The sequence below is a fragment of the Physeter macrocephalus genome, unplaced genomic scaffold, assembly GCF_002837175.3.
Source record: "Physeter macrocephalus isolate SW-GA unplaced genomic scaffold, ASM283717v5 random_14, whole genome shotgun sequence".
Classification (NCBI taxonomy): Eukaryota; Metazoa; Chordata; class Mammalia; order Artiodactyla; family Physeteridae; genus Physeter; species Physeter macrocephalus.
Window position 1 is genome coordinate 55,738 of NW_021145300.1, and position 19,482 is coordinate 75,219.

Sequence of the window (19,482 nt, forward strand, 5' to 3'; positions counted from 1 at the left end):
GCCTGCGCGTCCGGAGCCTGTGCTCCGCAACGGGAGAGGCCGCAGCAGAGGGAGGCCCGCGTACCGCAAAAAAAAAAAAAAAAAAAAAAAAAAAAAACGATATAAATGCCGAAGTCATAAATGTGTTAAATTGTGGAAGCCTGGGCAGTAGGGATGGTGTTTCAGGAGAGGGAACCATACACGTGGCCATTCTGGGCTGCGGAGGGTTCGGGTCCCACGTTAAGACCAGTCCTGCCTCGGCTCAATCAGAAGATCTTTTCGAGTGTTATTCACGCGACAAATAAAAAAGTGAGGGCTTCCCTGGTGGCGCAGTGGTTGAGAGTCCGCCTGCCGATGCAGGAGCGGCTGGGCCCGTGAGCCGTGGCCGCTGAGCCTGCACGTCCGGAGCCTGTGCTCCGCAACGGGAGAGGCCACGACAGTGAGAGGCCCGCGTACCGCAAAAAAAAAAAAAAAAAAAAAAAGTGAACTTGTTTGAAAAATCCCATATACAGGATACTCTATTTCCTGAAAAAATACAGAATATAGGGGACATGGCTGAGGCCAAACTGGCCATGCCCACAGCAGGACGCCGAGCTGAGACTGATGCCCTCTATGGGCACCCAAGGCGGGCAGGTCAGGTTCCAGGAGACAGAGCAGCTGCCACAACTGACACCTCCTAGGTGTTATAACCAGTGGCACTCCTTAAGTTGAAATGAAATCGCAGGGCCCCTAAGTAGGCACCCACATTTGGATGTTACTTCAGTACCAAGTGCTTCCAGATTTATGGACTCATGTGACCTGCACTACAGTCCTATCCCCACCCTAATCGATCGCCCAGCGTGGAAGTGGAGTGGAGCTCCGATCTCCTGACTCCGTGCCACGTGTTGGCTCTTTTCCACCTCACTCCAGGACACTCCTGCCACCCACCTGAACAATGACAAACACAGCCTGGGTGAGAGGGTACAGGATTTTGATGGCTGGCTGGCACTCAGAGGAACTGGAGTAGTAGCCGGTCTTGAAGACATCCATGACGAGGGTGCAGATCCCAAACAGCACCAGCCCACCTGGGAATGAGGGGTGGGGGGCAGATCAGAGGGGCAGGAGAAAACGCTTACAGATTTGAGGATGGACGGCCAAATAGTTGGATGACTGGGTGGATGGACGGATGAATGGGGTAAGTGAGAAGACGGACGGAAGGATGGGTGTGTGATTGAGCGGGTGGACGGATGGATGCCCTATTGAGCCCCCATCCCTTTGGGGCTGCATAGATAAGGGGAAGGGCCCTAGAGAGGCTCTTTCAACTGCAGCTGTCATCTGTTGTCTGCTGTCCATCAAAGTCTCTCCCGTGGCCACCCTCTTTCAATCTTTAGAAAGGGCAGAGAAGTTCCACTCCATCCCTCTTCCAGGACTCTTTCCCTTCCTCTTCTCCCTCAGTCACAGCCCACCTCGCCCGCAGACACATCTAGCCTTGGGGGGTGGGGACTTCTCACCGGTCTACCTCGAAGGGCACCCAGCAGTTCCTGCGGGAGCCCCAGCCTCCAGCTCCCCGCCTGGGCCACCCCACCTCCGCCCACACCTCCCCTGGCACCTCGGAGCCAGATGGGGCCCGCGTGCGCGTCCCGGTAGGGGACGGCGTCGGCGTCAGGGCAGCGCACGGTGCGAAGGAGGTAGAAGAGGATCCAGAGCACAGCCAGCAGCATCATGGCGGTGAGCAGGGCGAACACGTTGGTGTCATACACCGCCACCTTGTTGAAGGCGCCGCCGCTGATGAGCGTGCAGGCGAAGAGCAGCACGTTCACGGCCAGCAGCACGGACAGCAGGCGGCCGCCCTTCTTCCACACCTCGAGGGGGGCTGCCCGCGGCGCCGGCGGGCTCTCCTTGGGGCCCGTGGGCAGCTCCTCGGGCATGGCAGAGGCGACTGGAGGAGGTTGGAGGGGTCACTGTCGGGGAGGAGCGGACAGGACCCCAGGTCAGCCTCGAGAGCTCTCCTTCCTCCATCTTATCCCTAGATCTGGGGACCCGAGGGGCGGGGGCTGCGGGGGGTGAAGGAAGCGCTGGGAAGGGGAAGAGAAAGGCCCACCGTGCCGGTCTCGCGCTCGACGGGAGGAAAAGAGAAGCGGCTGCAGCCCCGTCGGACCCCGTCCAAGGTTCCCACTCCCCAAATCCGTCGACCGGCTAGCCGGGGGCACCCACCTGGCTGGGCCGGGAGCCCGCGCTGAGCTGGGGGTCAGGGGGCGGCGAGCGTGTCCTCTCCCTGACGCCGGCATGGACGGGCGCTTTATACCGGGGAGGGCAGGGTGATTTACAGCCGCGAGAGCTCAGCTCCATAAACCTCTCAGTCCCACTCACATGATCCATCCTTTTCCCGGGCTGAATTTAGGGAAGAGCGTGCGGAGGCAGACAAGGTGAGATTTATATCTACCCGTTAAGAGGCGCCCCCTCCCCCGCCGCCCTGTCACCGCGGCGCAGCCAGCCTCGGGCGCGGCCCGGCACTGCGGCTCCCAGCGGGCACCCCGCCCCCGGCGCCCAGCGCGCCCTGGCGCCCCGCTCTCCCGACGCCCAGGGCCCCGAGAGCTGACGCTCGACAGACGCCCCAAGGGCCCGCAGGCACCCCGACGCCCTCCCAGCCGCCGCGGCCCTGTACCTTTGGGCTCTTCTGTTGCCGCCGCAAATCGGGACCCTGATGCCCCCTCCCCGACACCCTCACGGCCATCGGCGTCCCCTCGTCCTCCATCCCCTCCCCTGGTCCCCGCTGCGCTGGACGCTGCCGAGCCGGACTTGCGAGCCGAGCTCCCGGCCAGTCCTCCGGCGCCTCCTGCGGGAGCGCGGCGGGCCCGCCCCGCGCGGAACTGGCAGCCGGGACGGCCGCGTCCCGGTCGCTGGCCGTCTGGCGGTCGGTCCTCATAACTCCCTTGGGCCCATTGTGCAAGGGGTCAGGACTGTCCGCAGACATCCCTCCGCGGCCCCTGGCCCGTTGCCTTGACGCTTAGAGACACCGGGGGCCGCAGCGCCGCGGCTCTAGTGAAGACAGACCTCGGACTGTCCCCGGGCTGGGCCTCCCGGGGCGGGACGCTGGGGTGGGCGCTTTTGGAGAGAGGCCGGGCCCCGTGTGCTCGGGAGCAGGGTCACCCCTGCGCGCTCGGGAGCACGGAGTTTAGGACCCAGGGGCAGCCCGGGACGGCCCTCTGGGCAGCGGAGATCCTCCCCCAACCTTGCCCGCCCGCCGAGCGGCTCAGATGTCCGAGTAGCGGCGGCTCTGGCGCTCCGCAACCTCTGTCTGCGGCGGCGGGGGCTGGCGGCCCCGGCCCCTGCCCGGCCCCCTCCCCCAAGCCCATGCCTCAGCTCTAACCCCGCCGCCCTCCCCCGCGGGGGGCACTTCCCCGTGTCCCCTGCCCGCCCCGTCCAAGTCAGGCGCCATGAACGACCAGTACCACCGGGCGGCTCGGGACGGCTACCTGGAACTCCTCAAGGAGGCCACCAGGAAGGAGCTGAACGCCCCCGACGAGGATGGCATGACCCCCACCCTCTGGGCCGCTTACCACGGCAACCTGGAGTCACTTCGCCTCATCGTGAGTCGAGGGTGAGTACCCCCCTGTCCCCGCCCAAGCCCCGCCGGGGAGGACTGAGAGTCTCAGGGCCGCTCTAGGCCCCTGAGACACCCCCCCCCCAACTCCATGGCATCTCCCCCCCCCACCCCCCGCTCCCCTGTGCCACCCTCTTCCCTAGGACAGACCCTAAGGTGGAACCTTGGAGACTGGCAGTCGTGGAGGAGGAAACAAACTGAGGCCTGTGACATTTGTGACCTGGATGTGGGGCTAGGAGGAGAGGGACTGGGACTTGGGGGTCCACGGCTGTGGGAGGGGCTTCAGAGTGAGGAGAAGGGGGGAGGGGTCTCCTGGGTGGGTAGCACCAGGAAGCCAGAGTGAAGGGCACAGTGAGACTGGGAGAGAAGGGGCAGACGCCTCAGAGGGGCCGGAAGGGGGGCCGGGAAAGGAGAAGCTCTTCACTGCCCACGCCCAGCCTGTGGTGCAAGGGGTCCAGCCGGCGCCCACACCTCCCCCCACACTGGATTCCACACAGCTCGCTCCCTGCTCATCCCTGGCACTTGTGGGCACTGACCACAGTGCCAAATGCCACTCGGTTCAGCCACCCCTTTAACTCCCTCTGCGCCCCTCCCCCACCACGGGCTCCCTCCCCCTCCCTTTGGAGTTGTCTGCCGGGAGGAGTGGGCGTTGAATCCAGGTGTCAGGGCCAGGGAAGGGGTTAGGAAGTAGCTAAGGAATTGAGGAATGCGGCGTCCAGGGCCACTGACGTGGGCTCCCTACGGCTGAATGACCCTGTGGACAACTTGCCAGCCCCAGCGGTTTAATAAAGAGAAGTCAGGTTGACCTGGGCACCAGGGCGGCCTGGACAAGGAAGAGGGATGTACGAGATGCCCCAGGAGGGTTAACGTGAACATCTCAGGCCCTGGGAAATCATGGTGGAGGGAAAGGGGCCCAGCTGGCCTGGTGCCGGGAGCTGGCCTGTGGTTTGAGCGTGGGGTAGGTGGGGAACCCCCCTTTGCCCTCCCTCCCGGGCCCAGCAACGGGTGGAAGCAGCCCCTAAGATCAGGCAGCTGAACCGTGTTCCAAGACGCCGAGACTGGCCCCTGTCCATGCGGAGAGGGCACACAGTGACCTACCATCCTGCTCCCCGCTTGGACAGATTCGTGGGAGGAGGGGACTAGGGGGCCCCCCTTGGTGCACCAACCCCCCCCCCAGCTCCTCCAGAGGGTGAGGGTCGGTGCTTGATGGGGTGTGGGCCAGATGCCCAGTAGCTCCTGTCTCGAAGGACTTGAAGACCAGTAAGGGATGCGGGGGTGGGGGACTGGGGAGCGTGGGCAGGAGCTGCTGAGACAATGAAGTGATTCTTCCTTCAGCCCTGCGGGGTGGCCCCTCATTAGAGTGGGGCAGAGGGCCTGAGCTAGGTCCCTGAGGGAGGGGCAAGCTTGGAGGAGCCAGGGGGAGGGTGCCCAAGGGGGGCACAGTCTGGCGCGGAGGGTGTTGGAGGGGGCTGCGTTGGGTCCCTTGGACCCGCCCGAGCCAGCCGCCTCACAGGGCTCCCGAAGGTGGGGCCGCCCCGGGAGGGGAGGGCAGCTGGGCCCAGGTTGCAGGCTGCCCTTCCCCTCCCCTCCCCTCCAGTCCTGGCTGCCCCCATGCTCCCCTCCTGGCCCAGGCCAAGACCCGACACCTGCTCTCACACGCGGCCCTGCCAGGCCTGGCCCTGCTCCCTGCAGACGTGGCCGTGCCCGGCGACACGCAGGCACGCACCCTCGCACGCTCCCCCAGGGCTCAGGCCCAGCACACACGACCCTCTCGTCCTCTTTTTCGGTCACTCCTGCGCTGGCAGCCACACTCGCCGCCGTGCCTGCCTAGAGACCCAGCCTCGGCCCTGGCCCACCACCTCTCTGGGCCAGCTCCCCGCCGGGCCCCATGAATAATTCACTCCTTTCTCTCTGGGCATTAAATATTTATCCCCTGAGATTCCCAGCCCTCCGTTCTCTTGGGGAAGGCCCCGCCCCGGCCCCGCCTTCTCTGTCGCCCCACCCACCGCGAGCCTGGAGCCATCTTTAACCCTGGGCTCGCTCGAGCTGCGCCCGGTGGCTCCGGGCTGCGTGTCTCCCGGCGTCAGAGGAGAGATCTCAGCCCGTCGAGTCCCTCTGGTGTGCCTGTGGGGAAGCTCGTCCAGGCTGGGCGCTCCCCCCACCGGCAGCCGCTGCCGGCTGCCTGCCTGAGCTTGCGCTGGCTCATCACCCCTCCCCGCGTGTCCTCCCTGCAGGGGTGACCCGGACAAGTGTGACATCTGGGGCAACACGCCCCTGCACCTGGCAGCTTCCAATGGCCACCTGCACTGCCTCTCCTTCCTGGTGTCCTTCGGGGCCAACATCTGGTGCCTGGACAACGACTACCACACGCCGCTGGACATGGCCGCCATGAAGGGCCACATGGAATGCGTGCGCTACCTGGACTCCATCGCGGCCAAGCAGAGCAGCCTCAACCCCAAGCTGGTGGGCAAGCTGAAGGACAAGGCCTTCCGCGAGGCGGAGCGGCGCATCCGCGAGTGCGCCAAGATGCAGCGCAAACACCACGAGCGCATGGAACGGCGCTACCGGCGCGAGCTGGCCGAGCGCTCGGACACGCTCAGCTTCTCCAGCCTCACGTCCAGCACCCTGAGCCAGCGGCTGCAGCATCTGGCGCTCGGCAGCCACCTGCCCTACTCGCAGGCCACGCTGCACGGCACCGCCAAGGGCAAGACCAAGATCCAGAAGAAGCTGGAGCGGCGCAAGCAGGGCGGCGAAGGCACCTTCAAGATCTCCGAGGACGGCCGCAAGAGCGTGCGCTCGCTCTCGGGCCTGCAGCTGGGCAGCGACGTGATGTTTGTGCGCCAGGGCACCTACGCCAACCCCAAGGAGTGGGGCCGTGCCCCGCTCCGGGACATGTTCCTCTCCGACGAGGACAGCGTCTCCCGTGCCACACTGGCGGCCGAGCCTGCGCGCTCGGAGGTCAGCACCGACTCAGGCCACGACTCCCTGTTTACCCGCCCGGGCCTGGGCACCATGGTGTTCCGCAGGAACTACCTGAGCAGCGGGCTGCACGGCCTGGGCCGCGAGGACGCGGCGCTGGACGGCGCGGGCACGCCGCGGGGTCGGCTTCAGAGCTCCCCCAGCCTCGACGACGACAGCCTGGGCAGTGCCAACAGCCTGCAGGACCGCAGCTGCGGGGAGGAGCTGCCCTGGGACGAGCTGGACTTGGGCCTGGACGAGGACCTGGAGCCTGAGACGAGCCCGCTGGAGACGTTCCTGGCCTCCCTGCAGATGGAGGCCTTCACCTCCATCCTGCGGCAGGAGAAGATCGACCTCGAGGCGCTCATGCTGTGCTCGGACCTCGACCTCCGCAGCATCAGCGTCCCCCTGGGACCCCGCAAGAAGATCATGGGGGCCGTGCGGAGGCGGAGGCAGGCGCTGGAGCACCCGCCGGCCCTGGAGGACACAGAGTTGTGAGCGCCCAGAGCCTCGGCGGGGATGGCAAGATAGGGCTTGTAAGGCCCTGGGGTGGGCGTGGATCTGTCTGCCTTTTCGGGTGGGGGATAATAACTAGGTCGCCGTCCGTTCCAAGAGGCCCCACGTATTTGCCCCCGATTCGGAAAAAGAAGCTGCCAATGTACGTCGCTGATGTCAAATGCACCTCGATCTTGAAGAAGTCACGATGCAGGAAAATGGGTGTCTTCGTATGGATGAGACCCAGTAGTCATAGTAATCGCAGCCGGGCCGTTTTGAGCCCTCCCATCTCCTGGGTACTGGAGTTGCCCTTGCACAAGTCCTCTCTTGTGCAGGGGCTGTATCATCCCCATTTTACAGGTGAGCAAGTGGAGGTTCAAGAGGCTTAGAGTAGCTCACCCATGGTCCTGCTTCTGCTGATGCAGAGCTGGGCCTGATCCCTGGTCTGTGTGGCTCTAGAGCCTAGGGAGGACAAGGTGACTCCCGTGGGATGGAGGGTGTGGCAGCCAGTCATCTCACCAAATGCCCAAGCCCTCAAGGCAGATATTTTACCTACTGGTCCCTGAACCTTGTAACCAGAAACATGAGCAGATACTCTCAACAGGGCCAACAGTGGCCTTGAGGGCAGAGTTGTCATGTTCAAAAAGCCATCGAGGGGAGCCCAAGGCTGCTGTCAAACTGGCGATGCTGTTGGCCCATCCCTGCCCTGACTCTCCATCCTGGCATCCCACAAGCCCAGCAAACGCTGCCGCCCCCTTTTGGTATCTATGGCCTTTACCCTGCGTGGCTGGGCAGGGGTGGGTTTGGGAGGAAGTCTGGTTTAGAGTTTGGGGCCAGCGTCCCCATCCCTGATCATCAGTCTGCCTAGAGAGGGTAAGTGGTCAGAATATTTGGTCCTGGCTTAAAATGCTGTCTCCAAAGACCCTTGTCTGAGGTCCGTCTCTGTCTCTTTCTCCACAGATAACAGGGGCTCCTACCCCCATACCAAAAAGAGTTGCAAGTTGCCACACCCACGGTGGGACCACGAGGCCCTCACAGTTACCAGCCCTGCAGCTCCCCAGCCGCTTCCCCGGGAGCAAGGACCGTGCGGTCATCTCCCTTGAAAGCCTGTCCCCACTCTGCCGCAGAGGGTGTGGCCTGGAGGCACCTGGAAGGCCAAGAGAGTGACTCAGAACATCAATTCTGAGGGGTCCTGGGGCCCCTAAGCCACCTCTCTCTGAGTGGCTCTAAAGCACGTGTGCATTTGTGGAAGGCCAGCCCCAGGGCCAGGGCAGGGGCCACTAGATGACCAGCCCATCAGAGCTGGATGGGAGCTTGTGGTGCGACTGGGCATGGCTTGCCCTGGGGCCGTGGTCTGTCCCCACCCCTCCTCTAAGGGTCCTGTGATCTGCTCAGTCTGGAGACTCCCCTCCTACATTTTTGTGCAGGAAGAGTTTGGGCTGCCTCCCCTCCCCCTGTACAGCCCAGAGAGGAGGTTCCCAGCTAGACTCTTCAGCCAAATGCCCCAGCTTTAGTCCCCACCCCGCCCCGAGCACGGCCAGTCCCCTTCTCCTTCTCCCACTGGCCATGCTGGGGAGTTGGAGTGCCAGGCTGGGCTGGGCTGGGGGTGACCGGTGCCCTTCCAGCCTACCCCGGGGTGGGGCCCAGCCTGACTCCGCCCTCCCCGCCCTGTCCTTCTCCACTCACTCTCTCCTTGGTTGTGCAGCCCGGTGCCCCCAACCCCAGGGACCCCAGAGGGTCAGGGCAATAGATCCAAGGTGCTAGAGCGACTGGCTACAGTATTACGGCCTCGAGGCTCGGCGGGCATCTCTGGGCTGGGGAAAGGCATCTGCCAACTGGCTCAGAGTCTCCCAGGCCCAAACCAGTCAGAGACTGGTTGTGGCTGGGTGTCCAGCCTCGTGTGGGCGAGTCCTGCCACGTGGACACGGGAGCCTGAGGATGTGGACAGTCTAAACTGCTGATTGTCCTCAGGCCCCCAGGGCTCTGGGCAAGGTCTGGAAGCAGCTGGGTGGCTGCCTGATTCTGCATGGGTAGCGGGTAGGGGGGAGTTCTGCACGGGTCCCTGCTTTGTGATGCTGGTGAGACCAGGGGAAAGGCCCGCCTCAGAGGGTCCTCAGACCAAGGTCACGGCTGTGGGAGGGTCACTCAGGAGCCCACACGGTGTGCACATATACACTGCATGCAGATGTGCCCTTCCTCCTCTGTCAACAATGGTGCCCCCGTCCCTGACCTTCAGCTTGGGAAGCAGCTCCTCTCGGGAGCATTGCCACAGCCCCCAGCTCCTTCCTGGGCCCCCCTTGGCTGCTGCAGGGGAGAGAGAAGCCCCCCAAAACGCCACAGGCCTCCCTCTGGTGTGTCTTTCTGAGCAGGGGTCAGAGCTGGGGGCGTGATGGAGGTGGTCCCTGTTCTCACGCTGAAGGCTTGGTCGCCTGCCACTGCCACCCTGAGCCCACCGCAGTCTTTCTCCCCGTCCTCTGGGCCTGGGGCCACCCCCAAGTGCCGACTTGACTTTCCCGGAGCCCCAGGTGCTGCCCTTTCTCTCCTGTTCCCTGTCCGTGTACCGCCTCAGCCCCCTCCCTGTTCTCTCAGTGCTGGGGTGGGGCGGGCTCCCCGATTCCCACCACTGTACAAAGTACCCCTCCCTCAGGCTCATTATAATTTTTGTAGAGAATGTTCTCCATCCTTGTCATGCCTGTGTCTTGTTTTAATCATTCGGGGGTGGGAGACGGGTAGGGTGAAGAAAGCAAGAGGGTGGAGGCTGGAGAGGGAGAGGGTCTTTTTGTGCCTGTGAGGATTTGGTCCTCTTCCTTGGAGGGGGTCCTGGGATAGATGGTCGGGCACTCCCTCACCCCATGCCTCTCTGCAGGGCCCTCCCTCATCCCCGAGTCTTCACCTTGCTCTCTCTGTGGACCCAGAATTTAGAGCTGAGGGAAGGGAGGGTTCAGAAGAACTGGGACAGGAGACTCCCCCCCCAGCAGCTGAGTGAGGAGGATGGTCCAGGCCTGTCCGCTGCAGCTGCTGAGGGCAGGTCAACACTTCCTGCCTTCCCACCAGGTCCCCCTGAGCTTCTCCAGACATGGGCAGACGCTAGGAGGCTGTCACCTATCACCAAGGTCCCATGAGCCCTGATCTCAAGGCCCCAGCCCACCCCTGGGAGGCCTCCAGTGGGGTCTCCATTCCCCTCCTCACCCCAGACAGCTCATGTGGCAGCCCTATTTAGAGCCGTCCTTTCTCCCAGGGGTAAGGCTTCCCCTTAAGCTGCAGGACAAGGGGCTCTGTTTTCTTTAGTCAAGTCTGGGAAGGGGCCCTGGAGTCATTTTGTTTCATTCCCTAAGGCTGCTGGGCCAAGTGCTTCTGCCAAGGGCGCTTCAAGACAGCCTCTCCCTTCCAGCATCAGCAACGTCCACAGGACATTAGTGCAGCAAGATTGCCTAGCAGCTATCTAGTGATGCTAGGCCACCTCCCTCCACTTTACACACGGAAAACCCGAGCCCTGTGGAGGGGAAAGTCCAGACCCAGAGCACAGGCCTCCTGACTGCTGCCATGCTTTCCTCACCCCCCAGGCTGCCAAGGGGGCCAATAAAGACGCGAGATTCTGCCCTCGGATGCTCCTCGTGGTTCCTCCTCCCTGCGACCCCTACTGGCCGTCCTGGTCACTGCACCTACCTCACGAAAGACCAGCCTCCTGGCGCCGAGGGTCCAGGGAAGGACATAGGGGTGAGGACTCGCAAAGGCAAGATGGAGGAGGTCGGAGCTTCAGCGTGGAGGCAGAGACTAACCGGAAGCAGTGGGGGCTGGAGCTTCCATGGGTCAATGTGGCTGGAGGGTGGAAGACTGGGGTGCAGGAGCAGGTGTGGCTCCAGGAAGCCTGGGGGTACTTTAAACACAGTGAAGGGAAGAACTTTACACGGTAGGGACTCAGCTTTCTCTACTCGTCCCCCTAAACATTTAGATGGAGGTGAGGGAAATTCTAAAAAGCTAGAATAATCAATGATTTTTCGCTTTTGGGGATTAGAATCTGGTGCCAATATGGACACTTGCCCTGGGAAAATGCACGTTGAGATACGTATACACTCATATACAACTCTCCTTGTAATTCCAGACAGCTCCTGAAGTGCGGAGAGGTCCGGGGACCCCAGGTTAAGAAGCATTAGTTAGACTGCTGTGAAGTTACGTCATAAATGAGATTACCCATTTGATGGAGGTGGGAGTGGTGGAATGGGTCAGAGGCAGGAAGGACCTCCGGGTTCGTGGCACAGACTTCTCTCTCTCTCTTTTTTTTTCTGGCTGCTCTGGGCAGCACGCGGGATCTTAGTTCCCCGGCCAGGGATCGAACTCCTGCCCCCTTCAGTGGAAGCGCGGAGTCTTAACCACTGGACCGCCAGGGAAGTCCCACAGACTTCTCATTTTACAGATGAAGTAACCGGGGCCGCATGGCAAGGGGCTGGCCAAAGATCACAGAGCAGTCAAGTGGGCAAAGTGACACTAGGTCTCGTGATGCTTCCCGTGGTGCCAGCTGCCTCCTGTCCCCAAGTTAGACCAGTCCTGGACAGCACCATACCCCTGTCCTCCCAGCATGTGCCTGTGTCACCTTCTCTGAGACAAGCCTGGCTTGTACGGGAGGTGGCCATACTCAGGAGACAGCCTGATCTGGGCAGCAAAACTGGCTCTGCCCCTTTTTAGTTGTGTTGCCTTGGGCAAGTTACCCAGTCTCTCGGAGTCTGTTTCCTCATCTGCAAAATAGGTATTACAGTTTATTATAATATATCAATAAGTGTTAACCCCATAGGTCATTAGGAGGGTGAAATGATGATATGCGGAAAGCACTTAACGTGCTGCCCGATATTTACAGCACACCAGTTAACTAATGATCGCAGTTATTGGTGGTCTGAAACAGGCCCATGGGGCACTCCTTGCGTCTGTGGTCCCAGCCGCCCAGTAGGTGAGTCCTAGGCAGTTCCAGGGAGCAGTGCTGCTTTTCTGACCCCCATATCGGAGTGAACCCCAGCCACACCAATCATGCTATCTCCTGGAGACGGCTCTGCGGGCAGCCTCATCTGACCAGCAGGGGGCGCTGACAATCCAGCCAGCGGTTAAGAAATAGTCAGCTAGCCACCGTCTAGTGGAAGGACCCAGGGAGAAGCCAGAGCCGTTCTTGAGGTGCCCAAGGAGCTGGGTATCTTTTACGGAGGGGGAGTCGCATACCCACTGGCCTGGGCCTGCCTCATGCTACTGTCTGAACTTTACCAAGGCAGGTGAGGGGTTTTAGCCTTCATAGGTGAAGATAATGAGTATCAGAAAGGTTTTCTGATGTGCACAAGGTCCCAGTAAATTAAGAAAAGTTCAGGATCCCTGACCTTTGTCCCTTCTGCCACCCCTATGCCCAGAGGTAAGCTTTCAAGTTTTTACTATCAATTGTTGAGAGCTTGTAAGGTGTCAGGTGCTTATGTTAAGCACTCTATATACATTTACCCCTCACAATAAAATCACAACCCTATAAAACAAGGACCATATTATGATTATTATCCCCTTTCACAGGTGGGAAAACAGAGGGTCAGAGCAGTGATATGACTTGCCCAAAGTCACAGAGCTATTAGGTGGTGACCTAGGCCTCAAGGACAAATGTCCGTGATACTGAAACCTGCGGGTCTAACCCTGCGGGCCTAACCACGGTGCTGTAGGCCCCCAAGCACTTGTACTGTACCCTTTGATGGGGGTTGTCCTTGATCTTGGGTCCCCTTGACCTGGGCATGCCTGGTCCTGAGCAGGTGCCAGACTCAGCCTGAGGTGGGGTGGGGACATGCTGGCAGCTTCAGCAGCCCAAGCACATGGTCTGAGACACAGTGCTCACCTGCCCTGGGGGGAAGCTGGGCTGAGAGAGGGCAGGTCGGGTCATGGGGCCACCGGACAGGATACTGGAGGACACTTTGGGAGGGTAAAAGCTTTGTGTCTCAAGCCTGCCGAGATGGGGGAGCAGGCCTGCAGAAGTATTGCCTCCCAGAGTGTCTGCCTGCTTTCTTTTTGTCTTCTTGTCTCTTGGTCCCATTTCTCCCTGTGACACTGGGACTCCTGGTGTCATCCTCTCTCCCCCTCTTTCTATTATCTCATCTCTCCAGGCCTCAGTCTCTCTTGGTGTCTGTGACATAATCAGAAATAGATAACTGGTCTCTGCTCCTGGCTCCTGGCACAGAGCTCCTAAATCCCTTGGAACTTCCTGGGATGACAGGATCATCTTTTGTTCTAATGGGGTGACTCTGGGTGGGCTCTTTGACGGCTTCAGGATGGGGGCCGGTCACCAGAAAGACCAGGCCACGATTAGAAGCTTGAAACTTTCAGCGCCACCCCCCATCCTTTGTGGGGAGGGGAGAGGGGCTGGAGGTTGAGTTGATAATTGATCGTGATGAAGCCTCCATAAAAATCCCTAAACGACAGGGTTCGGAGAGCTTCTGAGTTGGTGAACGCATCCACTTGCCTACTCCACGTGGAGGTGGGTACAGAGGCTCCTGCACTTGGGACCCTCCTGTATCCTATGTATCTCTTCATCTGGCTGTTCACGCCTAGCCTTTATAATAAACCAGTAAATGTAAGTAAAGTGCTTTTCTGAGCTCTGTGAGCTGTTCTAGCAAAGTATCGAACCTGAGGTGGTGGGTTGTGGGAACCCCCGAATTTGTAACCAAGCTGTCTCAAACCTAGTCGGGCTGGCTCCCGCCGTGCCGCGTCTCATCCTGAAGGAGGGCATTTACTGAGCGCCTGCTGTATGGCAGCACTTGACATCTGTGATTTCGGTGAATCCTCATGATAGCCTCATTTAATAATGACAGGCGGGCTTCCCTGCTGGCGCAGTGGTTGAGAGTCCGCCTGCCGATGCCGGGGACACCGGTTCGTGCCCCGGTCCGGGAAGATCCCACGTGCCGCAGAGTGGCTGGGCCCGTGAGCCGTGGCCGCTGAGCCTGCGCGTCCGGAGCCTGTGCTCCGCAACGGGAGAGGCCACAACAGTGAGAGGCCCGCGTACCGCAAAAAAAAAAAAAAAAAAATGACAGGGGATTATTAAACCCATTTGACAGAGGTGAAAACCGAGACTCCAAGACACCAAGTCGTTGCTCAGGTCACATAGCCAGTAAGAGCACAAACAGGGCCTGACTCGTCACCTGTCCGACCCGGGACTGGCTGCCTCTCCACCCCATTTCCTCCAGGAAGGTTGAGGGCAGTGAGCCCTCCCTGGGTTTCTATCGCTGAATGACTAACTCCTATGGGATTTGGAGCCCGAGGTGGGGAAACTTCTGGCAAGTCCATTCAGAGCCCCAGATGCTTGGTCTTTCGAGAAAGCTCTTGGGGCATGCAGTGTGGTGAGCCCTGGAAAGCTGCATATCCCCTGGGCGCTATTTCTACCTTCATCTCCTCTGACTTCTTTATTCCACAGGCCCGGGAAGGTCTGCGTGGGCAAGTGTTCTGAGGGCTGCGGGACCCTCTCCCTGCTCTGGATGTTCACACATCTGGGAGGTTGCCCCACCGGACCCTGAACAGTAACGGGTGGGCAGGGGAGGGGGCTTTCTCGGGGGCAACAGCAGCTACCAGTGGAGGCTGGCCCCTGACCTCCCTGCCCCGCGGGGGCTCCCTTTATCCCACAGAATCAAACTGCCCCTCACAGCACTGTCTCTTCAAGTCTCACAATAGCCATCTGAGCAGGGTAAGGGCAGGAAGGCATTATTTACAAGCTCCATTTTATAGATGTGGCAACTGAGGTTCAGGGGGGCAATGACCTGCTAGGAACTGCATAAGCCAGGATGGCTAGTCTGGGCCATTCGCACTGCTGCATGTGGCCAGCTGCCTTCTCAGAACACGTATCTAGCACTTTCTACATACCCGGCACAGCAAACCCATGAGAACGGTACCGCTGCCCTGCCTCACGGGTAAGGAAACTGGGGCTCGGGCAGGTTAAGTCATTTCTCCAAGCCTCTGAGTGCAGAAGTGTCAGGGCTGTGGGATTCACACCCCAAACTCTCCGTGGTGGCCCCAGCCTCCCCTATTCACTGTGCCGCCTCCCCCGGCGCTCACCCCGCGTGAGGGCGGCTCAGGGGCTCCCCAGCTCAGAACAGGGGCTCAGCTGGCCGGGTCTGGGGAGGTGGGATGGGGGCAGGTGGCTCTCACTGCCTCTTCTTCCTCCGTTCCTGTCGTCTTCACGTGCTCAGCCTCTCAGCTGTACCACTGACTGCTCTGTGCCCATGTGTTGGCGTGCGTGCGTGTCTGTGTGTGTGTGTGTGTGTGTGCGTGTGATGTGGCGAGGACCCTGATGTGGACCCATGCATGCGTGGGGTGGGTGTAGCGGGCCCAAAGCTTCCTGTGAAGCTTGTATGTATTTGTGAGCCTGAGCGTGCTTGTGTGTCTCTGTAGTTTTGCTCATTTACCTTAACTTCGGGGTTTCCAAGTTTCCCAGAGGAGACGTGTGTGCACGTGTGTGTACATGTGAGTGTGTGAGCACACGCTCACAGAGGCTCCATGACTTTGTCTAGAGTCTATTTGAGACTCCTCCTCCCACCTATTATCTGTTTTTAGGGCCCCAGCTCCTTTAGACTGGAAGTTTGAAGCTCTGGCTGCCCACCTCCCCGGCCCCATCCCTCACCTTGAACTGAGGGCTCCTGCAAAGCTCCCTCCAATCTCTCTCTCGGTGACAGGCTTGTTGGGGTCAGAGCCCCAGGGGAGGGGGTGGACGGGAGGGGGTGAAGGACCAGTGGTCCAGAAGGCAGGGAACGGGGTAGAGACAAATCTACCTTTTGGGGCAGTCAAGGTACCAAGGGGCCTGGTGGGCCCTTCCCCTGGGTCGCGGTACCCAGATTGGGCTCACAGCTCTGATACTTGCTGGGAAGGCCAATCTGTTATTCCAAGCCTCGATGTTTTTCGTCTGTAAGTGGGGCTAATTATACCCCACATCATAGGCCAGTTGTGTGGATACACTACACAGAGCACTTATCGGAGCCTTGACACCCAGTAGGTAGAGGACCAGCCCAGGGACCTGGTCCAAGGGAATCTGGAGATGGGGGAGGGCTCAGTGGGCACCAGCCAGGCCTGGGCATCCCTGAGCTGGTGGCAGAGAGAACTGTCATGCTGGGTTGTCCCCCAAATTCCCCTTTTTATCCTCATCACACCTGCGCAGTATTGCAGAGCAGAAGTGGGAGGAGTCATCACACTCCTGAACCCCAGGCCTCTACACACAAACACACACACACACACACACACACACACACACACACACACACACTACCCTACTGTCACGATTAGATGCACAGTCCAGACAGCAGCCCTGAGCGTGGGCTCCTAACGCCCTCTGCTGGCCACCAGGAAGACACACAGACACACAGACACACAGACACACACACACACACAGACACACACACACACACACACACACACGCAGTCCAGACAGCAGTCCTGAGCGTGGGCTCCTAGCGCCCTCTGCTGACCACCAGGAACACACACAGACACACACACACACCCCTACTGCCACAAGGTGGTTGCTCTGTCCTGGCCACCAGGAAGACACGCAGACACACACACAGACACGCAGGCAGACACACACACACACACACAAAATGTGGGCAAGGAGGAGAATAGAGGTAGTGAGCGTGTTCAGGCCCTTTTCTCACTGGAAACGGAAACCATTTTAATTACAATAGCCCAAGAAATGGCATTACCAGAAAAAAAAAAAAAAAAAAGAAATGGCATTACCTTGGTGATAAGGCATCTACCTTGAGCATTTGCCCTTTTATTACCTACCTGGTAAAGTACATAGTATCACCTTCATCCACTCCGAATCACCCTCTCGGAAAATTGAGGCCCAGAGAAGCCAAGTGATTTACCAAAGGTCGCACAGCAAGGACAGGAGCCTGGGGGTGTCTGTGTCCAGAGCCCCCCTCCAGACACTGTTCTCGGCTGCCTCCACGCTGTGCAAGAGTCTCGGCCCTTACTCCCCCCTCCAGCCCTGGCACCCGCCCCGCCGGGACCCCACACCCCATTCAGGCTGCTGCCTACCCCACAGTCACTCGCACACACTGGACTATGTTGTTGCCCTGATGCAGGGGGAGGGACCAGATGACCCTTGGAAAACCTCCTGCGGCGGCTGAGCTCCAGCCTTGGGTTTTCTATTACCTGAGCTGCTGAGGAAGCCTGGGCCTCCGTTCCTGTGAGGTGGGGACGGACGGATGGCCCCAGGGCCTCAACAGCATCCCCGCCAGCTCAAGATCGGGCCCTTTTCCCTCACCGCTCTCGCTCCCTGACCTGCCTCTGGGCCATCACCAACCTGGCTGTGTCCCCGCAGAATGGCGAGACAGAGGCCGCAGGTAACTTTGGAAGCCTGGGGGAGGGTCCTTGAAGGTGAGGCTGCTGCTGAGACACCCTGTCCACGTGGCCCGGCCCTGCTGGAGCCAGAAGCACTCGGGGTGCTGGTACCACTCTCAGCGGACCAAGATCTGAGCCAGAGGCCAGGCCACTTCTCCCCTAGCTCACTCAGCCCCACCCCTGTGAATAATGCCACTTGCCCCACGGAGCTGGGCCTCCCTGGGCTTTGATGATTTGGGGGGTGGCATCCACGGGTGGAAGACAAGAAAGGGTTAAAGACCCATTCACCTAGACTTAGAGCACAGAATTGGCTATATTGCTGGCAGGAGGTGCCTTTCTAATCCACCCTGTGCCCCCCAGCCTCCCAGTCCCAACCCTCCAAGTCTCCAAATCCATCCCTGACTCTCAGGATGCCCCCGCCCCCCGGCAGTCCCTGGGGCCACGGCTGGTCTCCCTCCCACCCTGCACCAACCACAACCATAATTAACCCCGATGGACCCCAGCAAATAAAGATCTGGATCGCAGAAGGGAGGACTCATCACTGCCCCGGGGTGGGGAACTCCGGAGGTCCCAGGAAGGCCAATCCCAGCATCCTCTAACACCACAGCCCCCATGCTACTGATGCCTGGGTAGGTCCATGAGCACCCAGCCCCTTGGGGTTAGAGAGGAGGGCTCACTTGTCTCAGGCTTGGACTGGAGTCCAAGTCTATTTTTTTAAAAAATATTTATTTATTTATTTAGGCTGCGCTGGGTCTTAGTTGTGGCATACGGGATCTTTTTTTTTTTTTTTTTTTTTTTTTTTTTTAGTTGCAGCATGCGGACTCTTAGTTGCGGCATGTGTGCAGGATCTAGTTCCCTGACCAAGGATCGAACCCAGGCCCACTGCATTGGGAGCGCGGAGTCTTACCCACTGGACCACCAGGGAAATCCTATGAGTCTTTTGTCATAGGGATGGATCCGGAGGATCAAAGGATGCAGCCAGTACCCTTCTTATTCTTATTTCACACACACACACACACAAAATGTGGGCAAGGAGGAGAATAGAGGTAGTGAGCGTGTTCAGGCCCTTTTCTCACTGGAAACGGAAACCATTTTAATTACAATAGCCCAAGAAATGGCATTACCAGAAAAAAAAAAAAAAAAAAGAAATGGCATTACCTTGGTGATAAGGCATCTACCTTGAGCATTTGCCCTTTTATTACCTACCTGGTAAAGTACATAGTATCACCTTCATCCACTCCGAATCACCCTCTCGGAAAATTGAGGCCCAGAGAAGCCAAGTGATTTACCAAAGGTCGCACAGCAAGGACAGGAGCCTGGGGGTGTCTGTGTCCAGAGCCCCCCTCCAGACACTGTTCTCGGCTGCCTCCACGCTGTGCAAGAGTCTCGGCCCTTACTCCCCCCTCCAGCCCTGGCACCCGCCCCGCCGGGACCCCACACCCCATTCAGGCTGCTGCCTACCCCACAGTCACTCGCACACACTGGACTATGTTGTTGCCCTGATGCAGGGGGAGGGACCAGATGACCCTTGGAAAACCTCCTGCGGCGGCTGAGCTCCAGCCTTGGGTTTTCTATTACCTGAGCTGCTGAGGAAGCCTGGGCCTCCGTTCCTGTGAGGTGGGGACGGACGGATGGCCCCAGGGCCTCAACAGCATCCCCGCCAGCTCAAGATCGGGCCCTTTTCCCTCACCGCTCTCGCTCCCTGACCTGCCTCTGGGCCATCACCAACCTGGCTGTGTCCCCGCAGAATGGCGAGACAGAGGCCGCAGGTAACTTTGGAAGCCTGGGGGAGGGTCCTTGAAGGTGAGGCTGCTGCTGAGACACCCTGTCCACGTGGCCCGGCCCTGCTGGAGCCAGAAGCACTCGGGGTGCTGGTACCACTCTCAGCGGACCAAGATCTGAGCCAGAGGCCAGGCCACTTCTCCCCTAGCTCACTCAGCCCCACCCCTGTGAATAATGCCACTTGCCCCACGGAGCTGGGCCTCCCTGGGCTTTGATGATTTGGGGGGTGGCATCCACGGGTGGAAGACAAGAAAGGGTTAAAGACCCATTCACCTAGACTTAGAGCACAGAATTGGCTATATTGCTGGCAGGAGGTGCCTTTCTAATCCACCCTGTGCCCCCCAGCCTCCCAG

The 19,482-nt window shown here is 59.8% G+C and overlaps 2 protein-coding genes across 2 annotated transcripts in view; one reads left to right on the plus strand and one right to left on the minus strand.

The window, feature by feature from the left end:
- OTOP2 (otopetrin 2) overlaps nucleotides 1–2,654 on the minus strand; it is an 8,866-nt gene extending 6,212 nt beyond the window's left edge. Inside the window, exons 1-4 of the mRNA XM_007099716.3 lie at nucleotides 2,624–2,654; nucleotides 2,173–2,349; nucleotides 1,568–1,919; nucleotides 907–1,043 (exon numbers count right to left, since the gene is read on the minus strand). Of these exons, the coding sequence (XP_007099778.1) occupies nucleotides 907–1,043; nucleotides 1,568–1,886 (456 nt within the window). The 5' untranslated portion in view covers nucleotides 1,887–1,919; nucleotides 2,173–2,349; nucleotides 2,624–2,654. The remainder of the gene's footprint in view (nucleotides 1–906; nucleotides 1,044–1,567; nucleotides 1,920–2,172; nucleotides 2,350–2,623) is intronic.
- A 473-nt stretch (nucleotides 2,655–3,127) lies between these two features.
- Nucleotides 3,128–9,700, plus strand: USH1G (USH1 protein network component sans). Its single transcript, XM_007099715.4, has 3 exons — nucleotides 3,128–3,559; nucleotides 5,797–7,375; nucleotides 7,976–9,700. Exons 1-2 carry the CDS (start codon nucleotides 3,396–3,398, stop codon nucleotides 7,016–7,018), a joined length of 1,386 nt encoding a protein of 461 aa, XP_007099777.1. The 5' UTR covers nucleotides 3,128–3,395; the 3' UTR covers nucleotides 7,019–7,375; nucleotides 7,976–9,700.
- Nucleotides 9,701–19,482: the final 9,782 nt, after the last annotated feature.